Source organism: Nyctereutes procyonoides, unplaced genomic scaffold (assembly GCF_905146905.1).
Source record: "Nyctereutes procyonoides isolate TBG_1078 unplaced genomic scaffold, NYPRO_anot_genome, whole genome shotgun sequence".
Classification (NCBI taxonomy): domain Eukaryota; kingdom Metazoa; phylum Chordata; class Mammalia; order Carnivora; family Canidae; genus Nyctereutes; species Nyctereutes procyonoides.
In genome coordinates, this window is record NW_026575126.1 from 72,341,126 (window position 1) to 72,361,196 (window position 20,071).

Below are 20,071 nucleotides of genomic sequence, written 5' to 3' on the forward strand. Positions count from 1 at the left end.
GTTTCCTTCAGATGACTCTTGGTATAGGGGGAGGAGGAGGGCTAGGTGGGGAGAAAGCTGTAGGGACACCCCAGCGTCCCTGTAGTATTTAGGTCCTCACCTGAATTAGTCCCTGTGGTATTAGGTCCTCACCGGGGCTGACTTCAATCTACCCTAGTCTAGACTGTGGTTTATTCAGTTCTTGACTGGGTTTTGCCTCGGGCCTCCTACAGGCCCCCGCCCTTCACTGGGCTCTACTGGGGACTTCACAAACAGTAGGCAGAGCCACACCTGTCCCCAGAGGCCACTACCAGTCTTGGGGGTGGAGGGGGCGGGTGTCACTTGTGATGAGTCCAGGGCATGAGAGGATGGCAGGTTTCCAGGTGTCAAGTCAGTGGCATCTGAGCAGCAAGCCTAGGGGGCTTCCTGGAGGAGGAGGCTTTGGCATTGAGCAGATTAGGCCTGAAGTCACTTGAAGCAGGATAACCTTGAATAGTGCCTCCCTTCTGAGCCTTTTCCCTGGTTTGCAAAAATAAGGACAATGACGTGTCCACCCCTCGATTTTTCTCGACATACAATGAGGAGGCAGACATAACTCTTGGCACATAGTAGATGCTCAATAAACATGAGTGCTTTCCTTGACCTCATCTCCCTCGTGTACAAAAAAGCAGTGAAGTGCATTGGTGCTGACAGCCTGAGTTTGAGTCCTGGCCCCGCCTTTACCAGCTGTGTGTTCTTGGGCAAGTTATATAACTGCTCTGCGTCTCACTTCCCTATCTATGAAATGGGGCTAGTGGTTGTCCATGCCTCACGGCGCTAACGGGAGACTGAACGGCTGGATGGGACCGGAGCGCACAGAGCAGCGGCTGTTCTGTTCTCAGCCCTCTGGACACTTTCTGCTGTTACACATCGCAGCCTGATTTAGTGGAGCATTTGAGAAATGCTCGGGAGAAATAAATTGGGAGAAAGGGCTGAGGAGCGGCCAGCAGATGGGGTCTCTGCCCCAGGCTGGAGGGAGACCAAGGGGAGAAGCCACTTGACGAGGACTGCGGGTCTTGTTATTTGAGGTAGGGGGCTCCCCAGCCACCCAAACCCCTGTTCCCACCAGGACACCAGCCCCCAGGGAGAGGATCCAAGCTTCCGCCCAAGGGGCAGGCATATCAGTTCTACCTCAGGCAGAATTTAAGGGGGAAGAGTATCTGGAGGGGACCCTAGAAGTCTGGGCTGTGTTTGGAAGATTGACAGCAGCCCCTGGTCAGTACGCCTGTCCAGTGGGCCTTCCAGGCTGGGCAGCCCGTGAGGGCACCTGTCACAGTTCCCGAGCCGCATCAGACTCCCCTGTCGCCTGCCTGCCAGTTCCACCCAGGAACCCGGGCAGGCCCGGTGCTGCCTCAAGCCTCTGCCTCTTGGGCTCCCCGATAAATGGGTAACGCCGTCAATAATAAAACCAGAGTTGACACCTGGGTGGCTCAGTGGTTGAGTGTCTGCCTTCAGTTCAGGTCATGATCCTGGGGTCTTGGGATCGAGTCCCACATTGGGCTTCCCACAAGGAGCCTGCTTCTCCCTCTGCCTATGTCTCTGCGTCTGTCTCTGTGTGTCTCATGAATAAATAAATAAAATCTTCAAAAAATAAAATAAAACCAGAGTGGAGGCAGGCAGCTTCCTTGTCACCAGGTAGGGCTGAGGAAGAAAATTGATTTCCCCATAGGGGCTCCCATGGCTGCTCAACCTCATGGGACCCAGATGAATGTGGGCCCCAGGAGCAGGGGAGTTGGGGTCCTTTCAGAATGAGGACGGACATCATGTCTGGGGCCTTGGTGCTCCGCTCCGGTGGCCCGAGCTCAGCCTCCCGCACTCACTTTTGGCCTCCGTTTGAATTTCCCACTGGGCCTGCCCTGGCATCGTTTGGCTCCTGTGTCCAGGCTCAGACATCCTTTCCTGGGCCCCATGGAGCGTCTGTAGCCTCAATGGCACGACCATGGGCTCATTCCCTTGTCCGGCCGCTCTGTGGCATGCAGGCTTTGCTGTAGGCACCCCCACACCAGCTGCCTATAAGGTTCCCCGACCCTCTGGGTAGTATCCAGGTAGGGGCTGGAGTGGAATAAAAAGAACACCAGGCACTAGAGGTAGAGGGCTGGGTGATCCCAGCTTCCTCACCAACCTTCACTCCACCTTCATGTTTCTGGCCCAGACTTCCAGGCATCTTATCAGGATTATGCAGGGATCCCAAATGGTCGCAGGTCCCCAGCCATCCCTCCTGCAGTCCGTGCTCTGTGTGATGGAGTGGCCTTTGGGGGCCCCCCTCCCATTACCTACTTGCCTGAGCACAGCACTGGACGCTGTTCACCTCCTCCCTGAGGTCTTCCCTGACCCTCTCCCTGCCTGGGCCCCATTGGCTTCCAGGACACCGTGAGGGGTCCCATTGTTACCCTGCATGGCTGTGATCTGGTAACAGGCCTGGCTTGCGCAGATAACCGAGAGCTCCTTGGGAGTGAGGACACAGCCTAGGGGACTCTGGTGGGAAAGGGTATGTCATCTTCCAGCTGTGGCCAAGGGGAGCTCACAGCTGGAAGCGGCCCCTGGGTCACCAGGCTGAACAGGTTGAAACCTCTAGGATCAGCCAGGGGCTGGGAGTGTTTTGGGGTACCTGGCTGTTCTGGGGTGTGCCCTCTCCTGTCCCTGGGCATGGCCAGCCCAAGACCCAGGTCTGTAGCAGTAGCCTTGTGTGTGGGACTCAGGTGAGCATCTCCGAGGGGGCCTGCAGGCCTAACCCTGAGCCTGGGGGGCCCCTCAGGCCTGCATGGCTCTCACACTCCTGTCTCTCCTCTCTCCCCAGGATGTTTGATGAGCGGATTTTCACAGGTACGTGTAGAGACCATCTTCTCCCTTCTGATGGTGCCAAGTAAGTGCTTGACCTGCCATCACAGTGGACCCCGGGGTTGAGGGGGAGCCTGGGTATGGCTTCCGCACCCAGGGTAGACACAGCGCCAGGCTCCCAGGTAGACAGCACCCCCCGTCCCGGGAATCCGGTAATAATAAAGCTAATGTTGGCTGAACGCTGATGCGTGCCAGGTACTCTGCTAAGCTGTGAGCATGTTCAATGTTACTTTGATTTCATTTGGAACAGCCCTCTGAAGCGGGTTCTGTTCCTGTCCTGAGGCCTGGCTGCAAACCCAGGGCTCTGAGGCCTTAGCCAGGAGGCAGCACCCTTCCCATGAGGAAGAGGCTGGCTCTGCCTGGTGCAGCAAAGGGAGTGCAGATCTCGGGGCATGACATACCCGGTCCTGGTCCCGGCCTATGTCCCACCAGCTCAGTGACCTTGGGCAGGGTCATAGGGACCTCAGTTTCCACATCTGTGAAATGGGGGTATTGAGAAGCCCTTTCCCTTGAGTTCCTGGGATAATTAAATGGGAGAATGGTCCCATAGTTCGGCTTTGGGGGCAAGTTGGTCTCTTTCCTAAGGGTTCCCTTGGCTTTTGTAGTGGAATGTTAGGTCAGGACAGTCATATCTGACTGCTCCTTCCTCCTGCAGTCCTCCCATATCTCTTGGTCTCCTCTGGCACTGGGGCTATATTCCTTCTCCCAGGGGAGGCATCTCTACCCAGGACCTATTTCTGGCTTGGCAGAGGCCAATACACATGGGGTGTCCCCAAGAGCCTCACACAGGCTCCTGCCCAGGTGCTCCGCAGGCAGGCAGGAGGCTGGAGGGCCTTTGCCCTGACCTTCCCCACCTTTCCACCCAGGGAACAAGTTTACCAAAGACCCCACGAAGCTGGAGCCAGCCAGCCCACCAGAAGATACCTCTACAGAGCTCTCCCGTGCCACGGTCCTCGACCTGCCCGGGACCACTCGGTAAGGCCCCACCCAGCTCCTGGCCCACCTCCCCGATCTGGGCGGGCGGTATTACCTGCGGGGAGGAGCACGGCCTGGAGCTGGCTAGAGGGTGTGGTGCTCAGCATCTCCTGACACCCTGACACCCCGACGCCCTGTGTAGGCACAGGGTCATTTCCCCACAGACCCCCCCCTCCACACCCTTGTGTCCTCACCCCACTCTGGGCCAGGGAGAATCCAAAGGGACAGAGGAGAGCAAAGGCCCTGCTGACTTCTTTCTACCTGGAGAGCTTCCGTCCCCCCTCAGGATCTAGCCAGATGTTGCCTGGTCTCTGGGAAGCCTTCCCTGGCACCTAGACTCGGTCAGGCACCTGCCCTGTGTGTCTACAAGGCCCTGCACTCAGCTTGTGGCCTGGTCACCAGCATCCGCCAGCGCCCCCCACCCGGGCTCCGGGCTCCTTGACACCAAGGATGGCCCATCTATCCCAGAATCATCATGTCCAGCCCAGGATGCCCCCACGGTGCTCTGTGAATTAAGTGAATCATCCCTCCGGGGGCCCTGTCCACCTTTGCACCCCACCCCTCTTCCTAGACCTCTGTACTTGCTCCAGGCTGGTGGTCCTTCAGCTCCCAGTCCCCCCAGCAAGTGCTGGTCACCACCGTACTAAGTGGTGGGGCTCCCAGACTGGCCAGAGCCAGGCCTCAGGAACTCCCAGCCGGGGTGGGGGACAGTGGACGCCCAGACCGTTCACCCCAGGATCGCGAACAGAATCTTGGCTCAGGCAGCAGGTGACTGTTATCCTGGGAAAGCCAGTGCTGGGCATTTTGCCCGTGGGGAGGACTGTGCTGTGGGGATAGGAGGGAATGTGGTCAGGGGAGCAGAGTTGGCTGCAATCGTGGGCTCCTGACTGCCTGGAGGAGGAACCTAGGGCTGATGCCATGTCGTTTCTTGGCCTCCTTCCTTCCCACAGGTCAGACAAGAACAGTATCTCTGAAGACTGTGGGCCAGGTGAGGAGGAGGACCCTGCTGTGTGTGTCCTGGGGTGAGAGGGCGTCCACCAGCACCCCCCCAGCCGCCGTGGGGAGGAGGCAAGCTCAGACCAGGAGCCTGAAGTCCTAATAAGTTACCCTGCCACTCCTGCCCCCACTCCTGAGGCCTCAGAGGGTTCTGGGAGCTCACTGGGGGGCTGGAGGGGCAGGTGGGACGCACGGGAGTTGGTAGACCTGGATTCTGGCATCACCACTGCTTCTCAGTGTGTCTGTGGCAAGTGGCTTCCCTCAGGCGCCAGGCCTGTAAACTGGAGATACCAGTCTCTGCCTCTCTGGGCTGGGCAGGAGCTTGAGGCCAGCATGACTTTCCCTGGGGTGTTACTAATAAGTTACAGACATAAGAATGTTCTGGAAGGTTTGCTTTGCCCGGCCAAGCTCACGCCCACACCTAACTGGCTCCCTCATTTCCTCCTTGCAGGAACTTCTGGGGAGTTGAGTGGGCTGAGGCCCATTAAAATTGAGCCAGAGGATCTAGATATTATTCAGGTCACCGTCCCAGGTAAGGGACAGATGTCTGAAGGGCTGACCTGCTGCACTGCAAGGACCTCCAGGAATCAAACAGCTCCCAAAGCAGGGCTCTGAATTGGCCAGAACCCCGTGTCCCCTTCTGGGCTATCCGCTCTGTCTCCCGAGGGCCAAGAAGGGGTTTCCAGCCATTGTTTCTCTAGTTTGGTCCTGAGAACAGTGGGGTATGGAATGTGCTTTCTGCAGCCGTGTCTGCCCCTGTGCTGGCAATCCCATCCCTTGGCTCTGGCCATCCTGAAGGTCCCCCACAACCTTCCCTCCTAGGCCTGACTCCCCTGGGATTTATAAAGCAGGAGGGAGGAGAAGAAAAGGTATGGGAATGGGAGGGTCTGAGTTTGACACCAGACTTGGAATCTTCTGAGCCTTGGTCTCCACATCTGTGAAAAAGAGAGTACGCTTGGTCTCTGGATGCTCAGCATGGGGTCCCACAGCTCTCAGGCTCCTGCCTGGCCTCTGGCCTAGCTGGTCACTAAAGCCATCCTCCCAGAGTTCCCAGGCTCGGCTTCCTTAGGGGTCCTGCTCTGTGGGCATGTGGTGCTGGGCTTCCCTGAGGGACTGTGATGAGGTGGCACAAGCAGAAGTTGCTGTTGTCATTTTGTCTCCAGACCCTTCGCCCACCTCTGAGGAAATGACAGACTCAATGCCTGGGCATCTGCCCTCAGAAGATTCTGGTTATGGGATGGAGATGCTGACTGGTAAGAAATGGACTGGGGACCCACCTTCCTGGGCGTAAGAGGGAGAAGGGTGGGCCAGGAAACCCCCAGGCTTTCCTTGGTATCGATTGCTCCCCTCAGGGAAAACCCAGTATATGCCTGACTCCTTGTGCAGCCTAGGTTCTCTTCCAGAGACTTAAAGTAGGTCTTGGTTATGTTAAGTCTGGCTTCTACATCTTTCCCAGAGGCCCCTGTGTGAATTAGCTTGTTCATTTGTTCAGCACCTATTTGCTGAGCACCTACTAGGTACCAGGAGGTCCTGTGTACAGTGCTGGGGACAGAACAGAATACCAAACACATCAAGGTCCCTGTGCTCCCAGTGGAGACAGGGTAAGCAAATCAGTAGGTAAAATAGAAAATCAGATGGTGGGGACTCCGGGGTGGCTCAGTGGTTGAGCGTCTGGCTTTGGCTCAGGTCGTGATCCCGGGGTCCTGAGATTGAGTCTCGCATCGGGCTCCCTGCAGGGAGCCTGCTTCTCCCTCTGCCTATGTCTCTGCCTCTCTCTCTATGTCTCTCATGAGTAAATAAATATAATCTTAAAAAAAGAAAGAAAGAAAGTCAGATGGTGCTGAATGCAGTGGGGGACACCAAGCCAGAAGGGGCTGGGTGTGAGGAGCAGGGGTGCAGTGGTGGTGGGTAGGTAGACTTGGGTGGTTAGAGAGGACCTCACTGAGAAAGTGACTGGAGCAAAGACGGAAGGTGGGGGGTGGGGGGGCACTAGACGTCAGGAAAGAGCTTTCCAGGCAATGGGAATACTATGTGCAAAGGCCCTGAGGTGGGTTATGCCCAGCATGTCCAAGGAGAAGCAAGGCAGCCTGGGTGGCTGGCACGGATTGAGGTGAGAAGGATGAGATCAGGAAGGTAGGTGATGGTGTGGGTTATGCAGGGCAAGTACGGACATTTTAACAGTGTTTACTCTGCCCGTGGGGTTGAGGATAAACTGCAGGGGAATGAGGACAAAGGTAGAAACAGATTGTTGTAATATCCTAGCCAACACGATAGGTCCAGCAGGTAGATAGCAAAGGGGAGGGCATGGGATTCTGTAGGTTTTGTGTTTGTAACTTCATTTAGGAAATGTTCAAAAACATGCAAAATTTAAAATAGTAGTTTAATGAATCTTGTGCACCCAGTGCCCATCTCCAGCCATTATCAACAGATGTTCTGCATTTCTTATAGATCATAAAAGTAAGAATTATTATAGATAGTTTTTTGTTTTTTTAAGATTATTTGAGACAGGGATCCCTAGGTGGTGCAGCGGTTTGCGCCTGCCTTTGGCCCAGGGCGCGATCCTGGAGACCCGGGATCGAGTCCCACATCGGGCTCCCGGTGCATGGAGCCTGCTTCTCCCTCTGCCTATGTCTCTGCCTTTCTCTCTTTCTCTGTGTGTGTGACTATCATAAATAAATAAAAATTAAAAAAAAAAAAGATTATTTGAGACAGCAAGCAGGAGCAGGGGGGAGGGGCAGGAGGAGAGGAAGAGAGAATCTCAAGCAGACTTTACTGAGTGTGGAGCACAGTGTAGGGCTCCATCCCAGGACCCCGAGATCATGACCTGAACCAAAATCAAGAGTTGGATGCTCAACCCACTGAGCCAGTGAGGCGCCCCCCGGGGGAAGTTTTTTAGAAGTTGGTTATCACAAAGACAAATAGCATGTCAACATTCACAGATATGCTAGAAAATGATGTTAGTACTCAAATAATTCAAATTTGGAAAGCTTTGTAGTACAGGATGCAGGGCCAGGCCACGAAACTCAAGGGGACTGGACTGGCTTTTTTCGTTTCCCGTGTGTGCAGTATCTGGCATGGGCTTGATTGGAAGTAGAGGGTGGGGGCGCCTAAGGGTACGAGGCATAGCAGGTGGCATTTAAATGACCAGTGCAGGGGCGCCCGCCTGGCTCAGTTGGAGGAACGTGCAACTCTTGATCTTGCTTGGGGTTATGAGTTCGAGCCCCACTTTGGGCATAGAGATCACTTAAAATGGTGAAATTAAATAAATGAACAGTGCAAAGCGGTTTCAGGAGTGTAATGCTCATCATGAAGAGCAACTGCAGAGAGGTATTGGCGGTGTGGCATTTATGTGAGTTTGGAAACATAAAAACAGTGCTATTTTATGTTTTATTAAAAAATCAGGTGCAGGGGGATCCCTGGGTGGTGCAGCGGTTTGGCGCCTGCCTTTGGCCCAGGGCGCGATCCTGGAGACCCGGGATCGGGTCCCGCGTCGGGCTCCCGGTGCATGGAGCCTGCTTCTCCCTCTGCCTGTGTCTCTGCCTCTCTCTCTCTCTCTCCCTGTGTGACTATCATAAATAAATAAAAAAAATAAAAAATAAAAAAAATAAAAATAAAAAAATAAAAAATCAGGTGCAAAAATGACAAAATGCTAACTTGTATTCACTCTGGCTGTTTATTAAAATATTCTGTGTGCTTTTCTGCACTTTAGAAATTCTTCCCCAACCAAAAATAGACACATGACTGGAAAAACATAAGGTTTCCTGCAGGCCCAGGTGGGTGGTGCCATGTTAATTGGTGACAGAATGAAAGCAGAACGTCTCTGCTCCTTGTCCGCTTCCGTCGTCTCTGTCAGGGAGCATGACCTGGACACGGGAAAGCGTCAGAAGGACCCAGAAGGACCCCGTACGCCTGCTCAGTGAGGAGATGTGCAGGCTCATCAGAGCAGCTGTGGATGCCTGTCAGTCTCCAGCTTCTGAGGAGTCCGATCCCAGGCAGATACTACCTAAGCTCCCGCCCGCAGCACTTGAGAAGTCATGGGGTGTCCGTGGAAAACAGACTTTTCCAGAAGAGCGTTTGTCCAAATGGCAGACAGGTCGAACACCTGCCCATCCTGGGCTCAGTTCTGAAAGAGGTTGCCACGCAGACGACTGAACCATCAGAAGGGATCCAGTGGAGGCACATTCTTTAGGACTGAGTTGGCTCATGGGACACCAGGATCTGGGGCCGACCGTGGGCCAGCTGGGGTGGCAGGGCGGCACGGGGACCCCAGCCTCTTCCTGGGGGAGCTTTCCCACATTGTTTTGGAAAGCTCGGTACTTCCTCTCATATTTATCAGTTGGGTAAAGGTAGCTGCAAGGTGATGCAGTTGGCAGATGCCTTGGGAAAGGGTGCACAATGTAGCCAGGAATGACATTACTTGTGGCCCCAGTCCTGTGAAAAGCTCTGGAGCTGAATGGCCCCTTGGCGTTGTTCCAGGTTGAAGTGGGATATCTTTCCTTCGGTCATGGGATGGGAGTCACCCTGGGAGGGCAGTGCTTTGAGGGGCAACTGCCATGGCCACTCGCCGAGCATACTCCCTGCTGCTGCGGCCATACGCCTTTCCTGGAAGGGGACCCGAGGGGCGCATCCCAGGGTCTGGCCCCACATGAACGGAAGATCGATTGCATACAGAAAAGAAAGAGCAGGCAAGACAAACAAGTACAGCCTCAGAGACACAGAGGCATCTCTTCTGCACCCCTTAATCGGGCCGAACCTCTGTTGAGCATAGTGAGAAATGGGTGCTCCTCTGGCGCTGGTAAGAATGCAGATTGCCAAGTTGCCTTTTCAAGAAATACGTCAGCTTGAAGAGCCGTCAAAACAAGCACCTCTCTGGTAGCTCCCGGGGATCCAGTCCTGGGAAAATGATCTGAAATATGGATCGCGTCTCCCGCACGGAGATGTTCATGACTGTGTTACGGGGGACGGTGGAGAACTGGAGAGAGCCAGCCTCGCCATCAGGGAATTGTTGGTGGCAGCCTCCTGATGGACTGTCAGCGCCGCCAAAAATAGGCAGGAATGGGGAGCACGGAAGGGCACAAAGCTGAGCTGTGTGCAACTGTTGAAAGAATAATCACCGGTTAAACAAAAAGGAAGGGATCGCCGCCATAGTAGCTGTATGAGGTTACGTGGTGTGTCTTTTTGTTTCCTAAGTCAGTTAGGGTGTGCTTTTAATACCTCGGTCGGGGAGAAAGAATATTCTGGACGGGTGGGGCAGGACCGGACTTGGCAACAGTTGAGATGAGCTGAGATGACCTGAGGCTCAGGATGAGCTGAGCACCAGGGGTGGTGGGCCACCAAGGTCTCAGGGCACCGGGCTGTGGGCACAGCACTGGAAGAGAAGACTGTGGGTGTCTCTCTCCATCTGGACACCAGGGAGCTAGGCGACCGAGGACTAGCCTATGGCCATGGTCCATTTCTATTGGAAAGGCGTCTCCTCTTTGGTTTGACAGAGAAGGGGAGCCTGAGGTCTGGCACAGCCAGTCCCTCCACAAGGTCACCCAGCCTTGGGCTGGAACTCAGGTTTGCTGACTGCCTGTCCAAGGCGCCTTTCCAAGCCCCACTCAAAACCTATGAAGCGGGAAGATTCTGAGGCTTTCAGGACCGCCATGGATTAGAAGGGTGTATGTGTGCACACATGTGTCCGTGTGTGTGCTTTTTCTGCTTACATGTGTACATCGTAAAGTAAATGATGCAGGGCTATGTCACCCATATAGGAGACGCTCTGCTGCCCCCTCCTCGGGCAGCTACCAATTGAGCATCCATCCCTCGTATGTCTTTTCTGCAGATGTGCATATGTACATCACTACGATTTTGCACAAATTGTCCCGCCTTCCCTGACCTGGTGCCTTGGACATCCCTAGAGCACTGTGGTGTTTGGCGTGTTATTGATCATTTCTTGAGGATGTTGCCAGTTACTTGCAGTTGAGAATGTGGGAGCCGTGACCAAGTGGGTGGGCTCGTTCAGGGTAAATAGCCCAGTGTCCAACACCTGGGTGGAGAATCTGGCGAGTTCCCCACATTTGGAATTTAGAACCCCAAAACACATGGGTCACAGCCCCCCAGGAGTGGAACCCAACCCAACAGGAGCCCCTCCTTACCGGGGCCAAAGATACCTGGACTTGGTAGACGGCGGAGGTGGGTCCTCTCCTACTTTGGCTTTTCAGATTGTTGCCACAGCCAGGACAATGGCACGTGGACAGCTCATGGCAGGGACAGACACCCTGGCCAGGTCTCCCCCTCATGTCTCTCCAACCCACCTCCTAACTTTGATTGGGGCCCCAGCCCCGGGGACTGATAGTCACCTGACTCCTTGTCATGGGTCACTGCCCAGGAAAACTCCCTGATGGCCCTGCTGGTCTCACTAGACTCCTCTCTGTCTGCCTGCCCTCTTCACCCAGAAATAGCAAAAATACAGTGTATTTGCAGGACCTTCCAGAAGCTGACCCTGAGATAAGGCTTCACATACTTGCATGGGAGGAGGTCCAGGCACACGAACCTGGGGTGGAAGTGGGACAGGGATGGTGCAGGAGTGGTACCGGGCCCATTACCGCTGTGGACAGCTGATTCCGGACCACCAGGGCTGCATCAGCCACACACCGAGTTACGCAGCCGGGCGAGGAGGGAGCTGGGGTAGTGATCCTCTGGATCGCCCTGCATCATTGGCGGAGAGAGCGGCCTGCCAGGCTCTGCTCCTCTGCCCTCACAGCTTGCTGGGGCTGCCACTGCAGCCAGAGTCGAGCCTTCAGGCAGAGCCCAGAGGGCCCAGCATCCGCTGCCCACAGTGTGTCTATTTCCCTGACCAAGCTTTAGGTCTGAGATCCAGGGCTGGCCCTCTGCCTTTTCAAGTCTGCTGAGCATAGGTGCAACCCTCCAGAACCTTCCAGCGCCTTCCAAGCTATGTCCCAACCCTCAGGCTTGCCTGGTGATCCCGGGCACAGGCTCACGGTTCCCTCCATCCTGAGTGAATTTTGACTCTTGGCAGCTCTGCCGGCATCAGCCCCTTGATTTCTGGCTCAGCGTCCTGTATGGGACAGGGGACCATGCCCTATAGCCCTTTTCCCCATGTGCTCCCTCTGGAAGCAGGCGGGAAAGCAGATGGGCACTGGCCAGGAGTCTGGCAGACCTGAGGTCACCTGCTCCGCCGCTCTCCAGCCCGGCTACCCTTCATGGGCTGAAACAGGCCCTTGAAGGCTTATTCCTGTGTGTGAAGGCACCTGGTGACACTTCCCAAATTACAGCCTCCTTCCGGTGGTTTCAAATACTGAACAGCCCTGATGCCTTCCTGGCTCTGGCCCTGGCAATAAGGGGGTGCTGCTGAGGGAGGCCCTGCAGTGTGCCTGTCCAACCCCCCCGGCCCCCTGCACCCCGGTCTGCTGTCCATGCACATGTACTTCCTCCTCCAGCCAAACCTCAGTTTGCAACCACCCCCCGTACTGCACCCCTCTCTCCCCCCACTGCTTTCCCCAAACCCTGGTCTCCATCCTTGGTGTTCCTCTCCTGCAGAAAGCCTCCCTCAGCCCCCTCCCAGGCCACCAGGGGCCCTCACCCCCATACAGCTCCAACACTCCCCTGTTCACGCACCATGGCCTGGCTGCCTGGGTACGAGGCTGGATCTGTTGCTCTGAGCTTAGGTGAGGATCGGTGCCATCTCCTTAGCCAACTGTCTTCACGGCATCGCTGCTGATGGGCATTAGGTGTTCGATCTGGTGTTACAGCAGGACAGGGCTTTGTCTTGTCCCTGAGTAGCCTAGCACCTAGGGCAGAACCTAGAACGTGGAAAGGACCAACTGGGGTCTGGTCTCCAGAGGGGTGCATACCAAATGTGCGAGGCACCTGGCTCTGAACTTGCCCTCCTTGTGTGAAGACAAGGGTGGGGTGCCTGTACAGGATCGAGGTCCCTGATCCCTTGTGGGGGATTGCTATGCCACACCCCACTTGTCTGGCCTGACCTTTGCAGCATACAGCCCAGGAGGTGATGCCTGTGGCTTCCTGGCACCCTCTGTTCTCTTTCAGAGAAAGGCCCCAGCGAGGACCCGCGGCCTGAGGAGAGGCCCATGGAGGGTGAGGCGCTGTCCACCTCTCACATTTCACCCCATCACCCCATCTCTCCTCCCCTCCTGCATGCTTCCCCTCCCTGTTGTCTCTGGTTCTCTCCACCCCAAATCCCCCAACACCCTGTTTGGACGTGAGAGTCCTGCGGGCAGCCTAGGGTGGGCGGAGGTTTATAGACCTGTCTTCCAGAACTAGGAGGTACCTGGTCAGTACAAGCAGCTCTTTCTGGCAAGGGAAATGCGGAGCATTCTCTGTCTTTATTTTTATACACACCCTGCTTCTTTCACAAAGGTCTGAAGTCTGGAGTCTGAGAGAGTGCTATTGAGGCTGAGAAGCACAAAATTGGCTTTGTGTCCGAGAGATCTGCCATTCTCAGGAACACCACTCATTCCCTTCCTGCTAAGTGAGAGTAGTGGAGGGAGAGATCAAAGTGAGGATGGGTCTGTTTCCTCTTGGGAGTATCTGCCCCAGAAATGGAATCGAGTGGGTGTGAGAGGAGAGAAGGGTCATTTCCCTAAACTCAGCCTGCCCTGGGGTGGGAGTAGAAAAGTCACTGCCACCTGGTGGTGGTGTACTCAATTTGCAGGCTTACCATCCCCCAATAGCTGAGTCACTTCCTTGGCTGGTCTAGAGTGACAAACGCTTAGAAAGGGCTGTGGTCATTCTTAGGCTGCAAAATCTTCCAAACCTTCATTCAGGCCCAGTGATACTTTAGACCTGACTTTACAGGCAGATGTTTGAATTCAAGAATTGCAGACCTGTTTGGGGAGCCATTCCTGAGGAAACAGTTTACCTGCCTCCACCACCCCGGCCTTCCCCCATTCCCAAGTCCCAATGCAGGGTCATTCTTGATGCCGGCAGAGCTGGGACATGAGCTGAGAAGTGGGGTGCTGCTGCCCCTGGGGAAGCCCAATAGGCTGCCTTTTGCCTTCCAGACAGCCACGGTGACGTGATCCGGCCCCTGAGGAAACAGGTGGAGCTGCTCTTCAACACACGATATGGTGAGCAAGGAGCCGGCCAGGGCCCCAGGGCAGGTGGCCCTCCCTCCCGCTGCCCTGTTTTCAGAGGGACTTTGGATCCCACTGCGCCCCGCTCTGGGACAAGGCAGGGAGGGGATGGAGGGGCTGGGGCCCATTGGGAAGGGGATGGGGACACCCAGGGAGATGAGACACTGCCCAGAACACCCCACCACCACTACCGAAATGTGGCCCCGGCCTTCTCCATCACAATTGGCCGCAGGTCAGAGAGCCCGTTCTGTCCACTGCTGTAACTGACCTCTGTCCTCAGGGACACCTTCATTCAGGGTCCTCGAGAGGACTCCCACAGAGCAAGAACTTCCCTACTCGAGAGTCCAGGAAGGAGGCTCGGGGGCAGGGCAGGGGAGGCTTTTATTAGGACCCCAGTGGTTTGCCAGGCGCTGGCTAGGGGCTTCACGCAACCTTTCCCAAAGTCCAACAAAATCCCTGTGTCCTCATACCCATTTGACGGACAGGGAGACCTGAGGCCTGGGGAAAGTGTGAGTGGCCTGGGCCTCAGACCTGTCCCATTCCCAAGGTATGGTGTTGGGCCACCCAGTTTTGGTGTCATGTATGGTAGCAGGGGGCTCTCTGGAATCCTTTCTGGCATCACAGGGACAAGTGAGCTTGGGCAGAGCCGACACCAGGCCTCACCAGCCATTGGTGGTTTCTCATGCACTGCCTGAGTATGGGGGTTTAGGGGTCCCCCTGACTCAGGTTCGCATTCCCCAGCTCTGGGGCTCTGCTACCTCTGTCACATCCACTCTGAGCCCTGGTCCCTTACCTGCAGACTGGGGCAACAGGACCCAGCTCTCAGAAAGGTTGGGATGAGGTCAACTAAGCATTGACTCTCAAGAGAGCCCTGGCACCTGCACCCCCACCCAGATGTGGGAGGCTGGAGCCGTGGCTTGTGGCCTCGGAGCCCTGGTGGCCCCCCTACAGTAGCTGTGTCTCTACAGCCAAGGCCATTGGCATCTCGGAGCCCGTCAAGGTGCCATACTCCAAGTTTCTGATGTACCCAGAGGAGCTGTTTGTGGTGGGGCTGCCCGAAGGCATCTCCCTCCGCAGGCCCAACTGCTTCGGGATCGCCAAGCTCCGGAAGATCCTGGAAGCCAGCAACAGTATCCAGTTTGTCATCAAGAGGTAAGGCCTGGGATCCCTGGGTGGCGCAGCGGTTTAGCGCCTGCCTTTGGCCCAGGGCGCGATCCTGGAGACCCGGGATCGAATCCCACATCGGGCTTCCAGTGCATGGAGCCTGCTTCTCCCTCTGCCTGTGTCTCTGCGCCTCTCTCTCCCTCTCTCTCTCCCTCTCTCTCTCTCTCTCTCTCTCTGTCTCTGTGATTATCATAAATAAATAAAAATTAAAAAAAAAAAAGAGGTAAGGCCTGGCTGCAGCCACAGGGGGCCCCTCCAGGCCTGCCTGGCATCTCGGGGTAGCACCAGATTGCCATCTTCATCTTCAGATTGGGGCAGGCTTTTTTATTGTTTTGAAACTGGCAAGGGGAGGGGGGGTTTGGCCACAGTTGGGCAGGCGTGAGGTTTTTGCCCAGGCCTGCTGGACCCGAAGCAACCCTACTGTTTACCTACATGTGGAATGGAAACTGTCTGCTGGCTTGAGATCCTGGACTGTTCTAAGGATTCTCTGGGCATGTGTTGGTATCCTGGGCCAGAGGTATTGCTGAGGGTAATGCCCATTACCCCAGGGTTTTTGTCTTCGAGGGCCCAGTAGAGCTCCACATATCCAGCCTGTGTGCCCAGCTCAGACATAAAGCCCCTGTGGAGGTGGAGGCAATTATTGATTTAGGGCAGGGAGTGAGAGGGGGCTCTGGGGTGACTTGTTTGTTGGTACTGTGTGTTACTGTGGTGTCATGTAAATTTAGGCTTGGTTTGGTTGAAAGTGGCAGGAAAGAGGAGAGTCCTAAGGGTTCTTACCCCTGGGGGATTAGAGGCCCCCAAATTGAGAGATTCATGGCATACCTTCTTGGCAGGTGATGCGGTGTTGGGGGCAGGCCCCCAACAGGGCTTCATTTGCGCCAGGAGGAACAAGGAGTGGGGTTCTCCAAGAGATAAAAATAATGGACATGTGATTTTTGCCTTCCACAAATACATCTTGAGTGCCAGCTGTGCACCAGGCTGTGAGAAGCAGCACATGCCGAGATCTGCCCTCGAGTTGGCCAGTCTCATTGACTAAAACTGCCGTATGATGTCAGGTAGAGATAAATGCTATAACCCATGGTCTGGGGGCAGAGAGGGGCAGGAGGAGCCTATCAGGAAGCATGGCATGCTGATACCTGGTGAGAGACCATTCAGGCAGAGGGAATGGCAGGTGCAAAGGCACTGAGGCATGGGCATGCTTGCATGTTTGAAGACCAGTGAAGCACCAGCGTGGCCATGCACAGTGAGCAAGGGAAGAGTAGTAAAGCCTAGGAGGGAGCAGGGGCCAGATTATGCAGGGTCTTGGTCTAGCTTAAAGAGTTGGGATTTTATCTTATATTTAATGACAACTCACCGGAAGATCCAAGGAAGATTCTGAGAATATGATGCGATCTGGTCTTTATTTTTTTTTTCCCTCCAGCTGTGAGGTAGAAAAGGATCTGGGGGCTGTGGGCAGGCAGGAGCAGAAGCAGGGACCAGCGAGGAGGCTTTCCTCTGGCCCCCGGGCAAGGTGGTAGCTTGGTGAGAAGTCCCATTCAGGCGGTATTCTGAAGATGAGCTGTCAGAATTTGCCGACATGTTGGATGTGGAATGTGAGAAAAAAGGGATCTGAATGGCTCCGGGTCGAGGCTGATCACCTGGGGTGGCGGTGATGCCATCCTCTGTGATGGAGGGGGTGCAGGCAGAGGCTGCAGTCTGGAGTCGGGTCTGATACGGGTTTGTCTGCAGTGTGTGGGGTCTTCCTGCAGGGGGGACGGCAGGTGGATAATGGGACTCACCTCCCTGCTCAGGGGAGAGGTCGGGGCGGGGACAGGACGTTGGGGCCTGAATGTTCTAAACACGTCCAGAAGGGACGTGACCTCTGGGGGCCGCCTGCCACATTCGACCGCCAGACTGAGAGCCAGAAGCACTTGGGCAGCTCAGAGGTAGGAGCCAAGTTCACAGCACGTCCTCACGAGCTGACCTTTCTCATTGTTCAGTGCGGACACAGCTCCCCTCTCCGGTCTCATGAGCATTTTATCATGCCGCTTTACACTTAGAAAGGGAGGCGGATTAGTTGGGTGGCTCTCCGCAGACCGAGGGGCCCTCTCCGGGTGTGAGCCCAGGCGTCCCGCTCCTCCCCGTGACCTTGGGTAGGTGGCTCCAGGGTGTTAAACGGGAAGCACCATGCCACTTCCTGGAGTGGCAGTGGAGGTCAAGGCTCAGCAGAGGGCCTGGCACACTGTAAATACTCAATGGAGATCGGTCTGGTTTTTTTTGGAACGTCAAGTTTATTGGAGTTCAATTATATTTGGTAAAATTCACCGGTTTTAAGTGTATAGTCCTTTGAACTTTGATAAGTTCACACGTCATATAACCACCACCACAATCAAGATGATTGGGGCACCTAAGTGCTCAGTGTTTCAGCGTCTGCTTTTGGCTCAGATCATGATCCCAGGTCCTGGGATCAAGTCCCGCATCAGGCTCCTGGCATGGAGCCTGCTTCTCCCTCTGCCTGTGTCTCTGCCTCTCTCTCTGTGTCTCTCATGAATAAATAAATAAATAAATAATCTTAGAAAAATAAAACAGGGATCCCTGGGTGGCGCAGCGGTTTGGCGCCTGCCTTTGGCCCAGGGCGCGATCCTGGAGACCCGGGATCTAATCCCACGTCGGGCTCCCGGTGCATGGAGCCTGCTTCTCCCTCTGCCTATGTCTCTGCCTCTCTCTGTGTGTGTGACTATCATAAATAAAAATTCAAAAAAAAAAAAGAAAAGAAAAACAAAACATATGGCACAGTCCCATCACCCCAAAACATTCCCTTGTGTCCCTTTGTGGGCCACCCCAGCCCCTGGCGACCGCCCATCAATCTTCCATCATTGTTTTGCCTTTTCCAGAATGTCCTACAAATGCAGTGACAATGTGCCACCTTTTGAGTTAGCTTTTGAGGTTTGCTCATGTGCTTTGCCTGGATGAGGATTTCCATGTCTTTAAAAATAAATCATTTTTTTTAAGATTTTATTTACTTGGGCAGCCCTGGTGGCTCAGCGGTTTGGTGCCACCTTCGGCTCAGGGTGTGATCCTGGAGACCCAGGATCGAGTCCCACATCAGGCTCCTTGCATGGAGCCTGCTTCTCCCTCTGCCTGTGTCTCTGCCTCTCTGTCTGTCATGAATAAATAAATAAATCTTTAAAAAAAATTTATTTACTTATTTGAGAGAGAGCACAGGAGCAGGGAGAGGGACAGAACTGAGAGGGAGAGGTCGATTCTGCCCTGAGCAGGAAGCCAGATGTGGGGCTCAATCCCAAGACCCCAGGATCATGACCCCAAGCTGAAGGCAGACACTTAACCAGCTGAGCCAACCAGGTGCCCTCAAAATCTATCAGTTTTATTTATTTATTTTTTATCAGTTTTAAAAAGTAAGTTTAACTGATTTGAGTTTCCTGAAAGTCAAGCAAAGTCTATGATTTTGAGAGAGCGCTGAGCTGTGCTAGGTGTGGCATTTGAGGGTGATTCTGAGAGATTGAGCACTTAGTATATTTATTTTGTGATTTCTCATTTTAAAAATCAGCAGAAAATACTGCTGGGAATATTAAGTGTAAAGGAGCCACTTGTCATTTATCTTACTTTAGAGAAGGGTGATGTAAATGTTCTGGAATCAGGTAGACATACATCTGTATAAACAACTTTGTGAACCTCCCAAGAACCCCGGGTTATGCTTCAGAGGTGAATTTTATGGCATGTAAGTTCCATCTCAATTAAGTATATGCATTTATCTTCTATATATGTATGGATACAGATACTGGTGCGTATTGGTCTGCTGAGGCTGCCGTAACAAAGGATCACTGACAGGGCGGGGGGGGGGGGAGCACTGAAACCACAGAGATTTATTTCTCGCTGTTCTAGAGGCTGGAAGTCCAAGATCAATGTGTTGGCAGGTTCAGTTTCACCAGAGACCTCTCTCCTTCATGTGCAAGTCACCACCTGTTCACTGTGTTTTCAGGGAGCCTTTTCTCTGTGTGCTCACATCCCTGGGGTCTCTTTCCATGTGATCTATTCTCTTCTGCTTATAAGAGCACCAGTCAGGGGATAAGGGCACACCCCCCACCATGTCCTCATTTAAATTTAACCATCTCTTTAAAGACACCGTCTTCAAATATAGTCACATTCCAAGGTACTGCAGGGTCAGGGCTTCAGCATATGAAATTCAGGGGGCGCACAGTTCGTCCCATAAAAAATACAGAGTTGACCCTTGAACATGCCCAGGGAAGTAGTGGTGGAACGTTCTGGTGGATGTTACGCATTCTGACATGACCACCCGGCATTTGCAGACCCTAGAGGTTCAGGCCACAGACCCCAGCTGCAAGTTCAGGGGTCCCTAGACCACCTATACTTCTGAGCAACTGGCTCAGAATCTGAGGCCCCCCTCCATGACTCCCCAGGGTTCAATAACTAGCTGGAACCACTCATAGAACTCAGGAAGTGCTATATTACAATTACTTCTGTGTCAAGGATAATAATCAAGACAGGCCAAATGAAGAGACACAGAAGTCAAGGTCCCCACAGTATCAGGGCATGTCGCCCTTCAGCACTGAGCTTCAGTGTCCATGATTTTTATTGGGATTCATTATGTTGGCATGCTTGATTGCTTCTAGAAATCAGGAGGGTGGGCGGATATCAGGTAGCTCAAAGCCCTGGCCCTCTGATCACAGGGTGCATCTTCCAGAATCCTGAGTCATCTCGTTAGCATAAACTTAGGTGTGATCCCAGTGTCCCCGCCAGGAATAATAACTCAGACACTCCTGTCCCTGGAGAAATACCAAAGATGAGAGATTACCTCCCAGAAGCCAGAGACAGGAAACAAACTCTATTATATAGCACTGATTCTAAATGCCCTGTTTTCGGGCACCTGGGTGGCTCCGTGGTTGAACGTCTGCCTTTGGCTCAGGGCGTGATCCCGGGGTCCTGGGATTGAGTTCTACATCGGGCTCCCCACAGGGAACCTG

General features: G+C 54.2%; 1 protein-coding gene across 6 annotated transcripts in view; it reads left to right on the forward strand.

The window, feature by feature from the left end:
* Positions 1-20,071, forward strand: part of GTF2IRD1 (GTF2I repeat domain containing 1) — a 112,773-nt gene that overhangs the window by 54,814 nt on the left and 37,888 nt on the right. For all 6 annotated transcript variants that reach the window (XM_055339255.1, XM_055339253.1, XM_055339254.1 and 3 more), the window contains exons 10-17: positions 2,816-2,841; positions 3,723-3,831; positions 4,782-4,819; positions 5,279-5,359; positions 5,991-6,080; positions 12,880-12,927; positions 13,854-13,919; positions 14,894-15,077. In XM_055339255.1, coding sequence (XP_055195230.1) covers positions 2,816-2,841; positions 3,723-3,831; positions 4,782-4,819; positions 5,279-5,359; positions 5,991-6,080; positions 12,880-12,927; positions 13,854-13,919; positions 14,894-15,077 — 642 coding nt within the window. The remainder of the gene's footprint in view (positions 1-2,815; positions 2,842-3,722; positions 3,832-4,781; positions 4,820-5,278; positions 5,360-5,990; positions 6,081-12,879; positions 12,928-13,853; positions 13,920-14,893; positions 15,078-20,071) is intronic.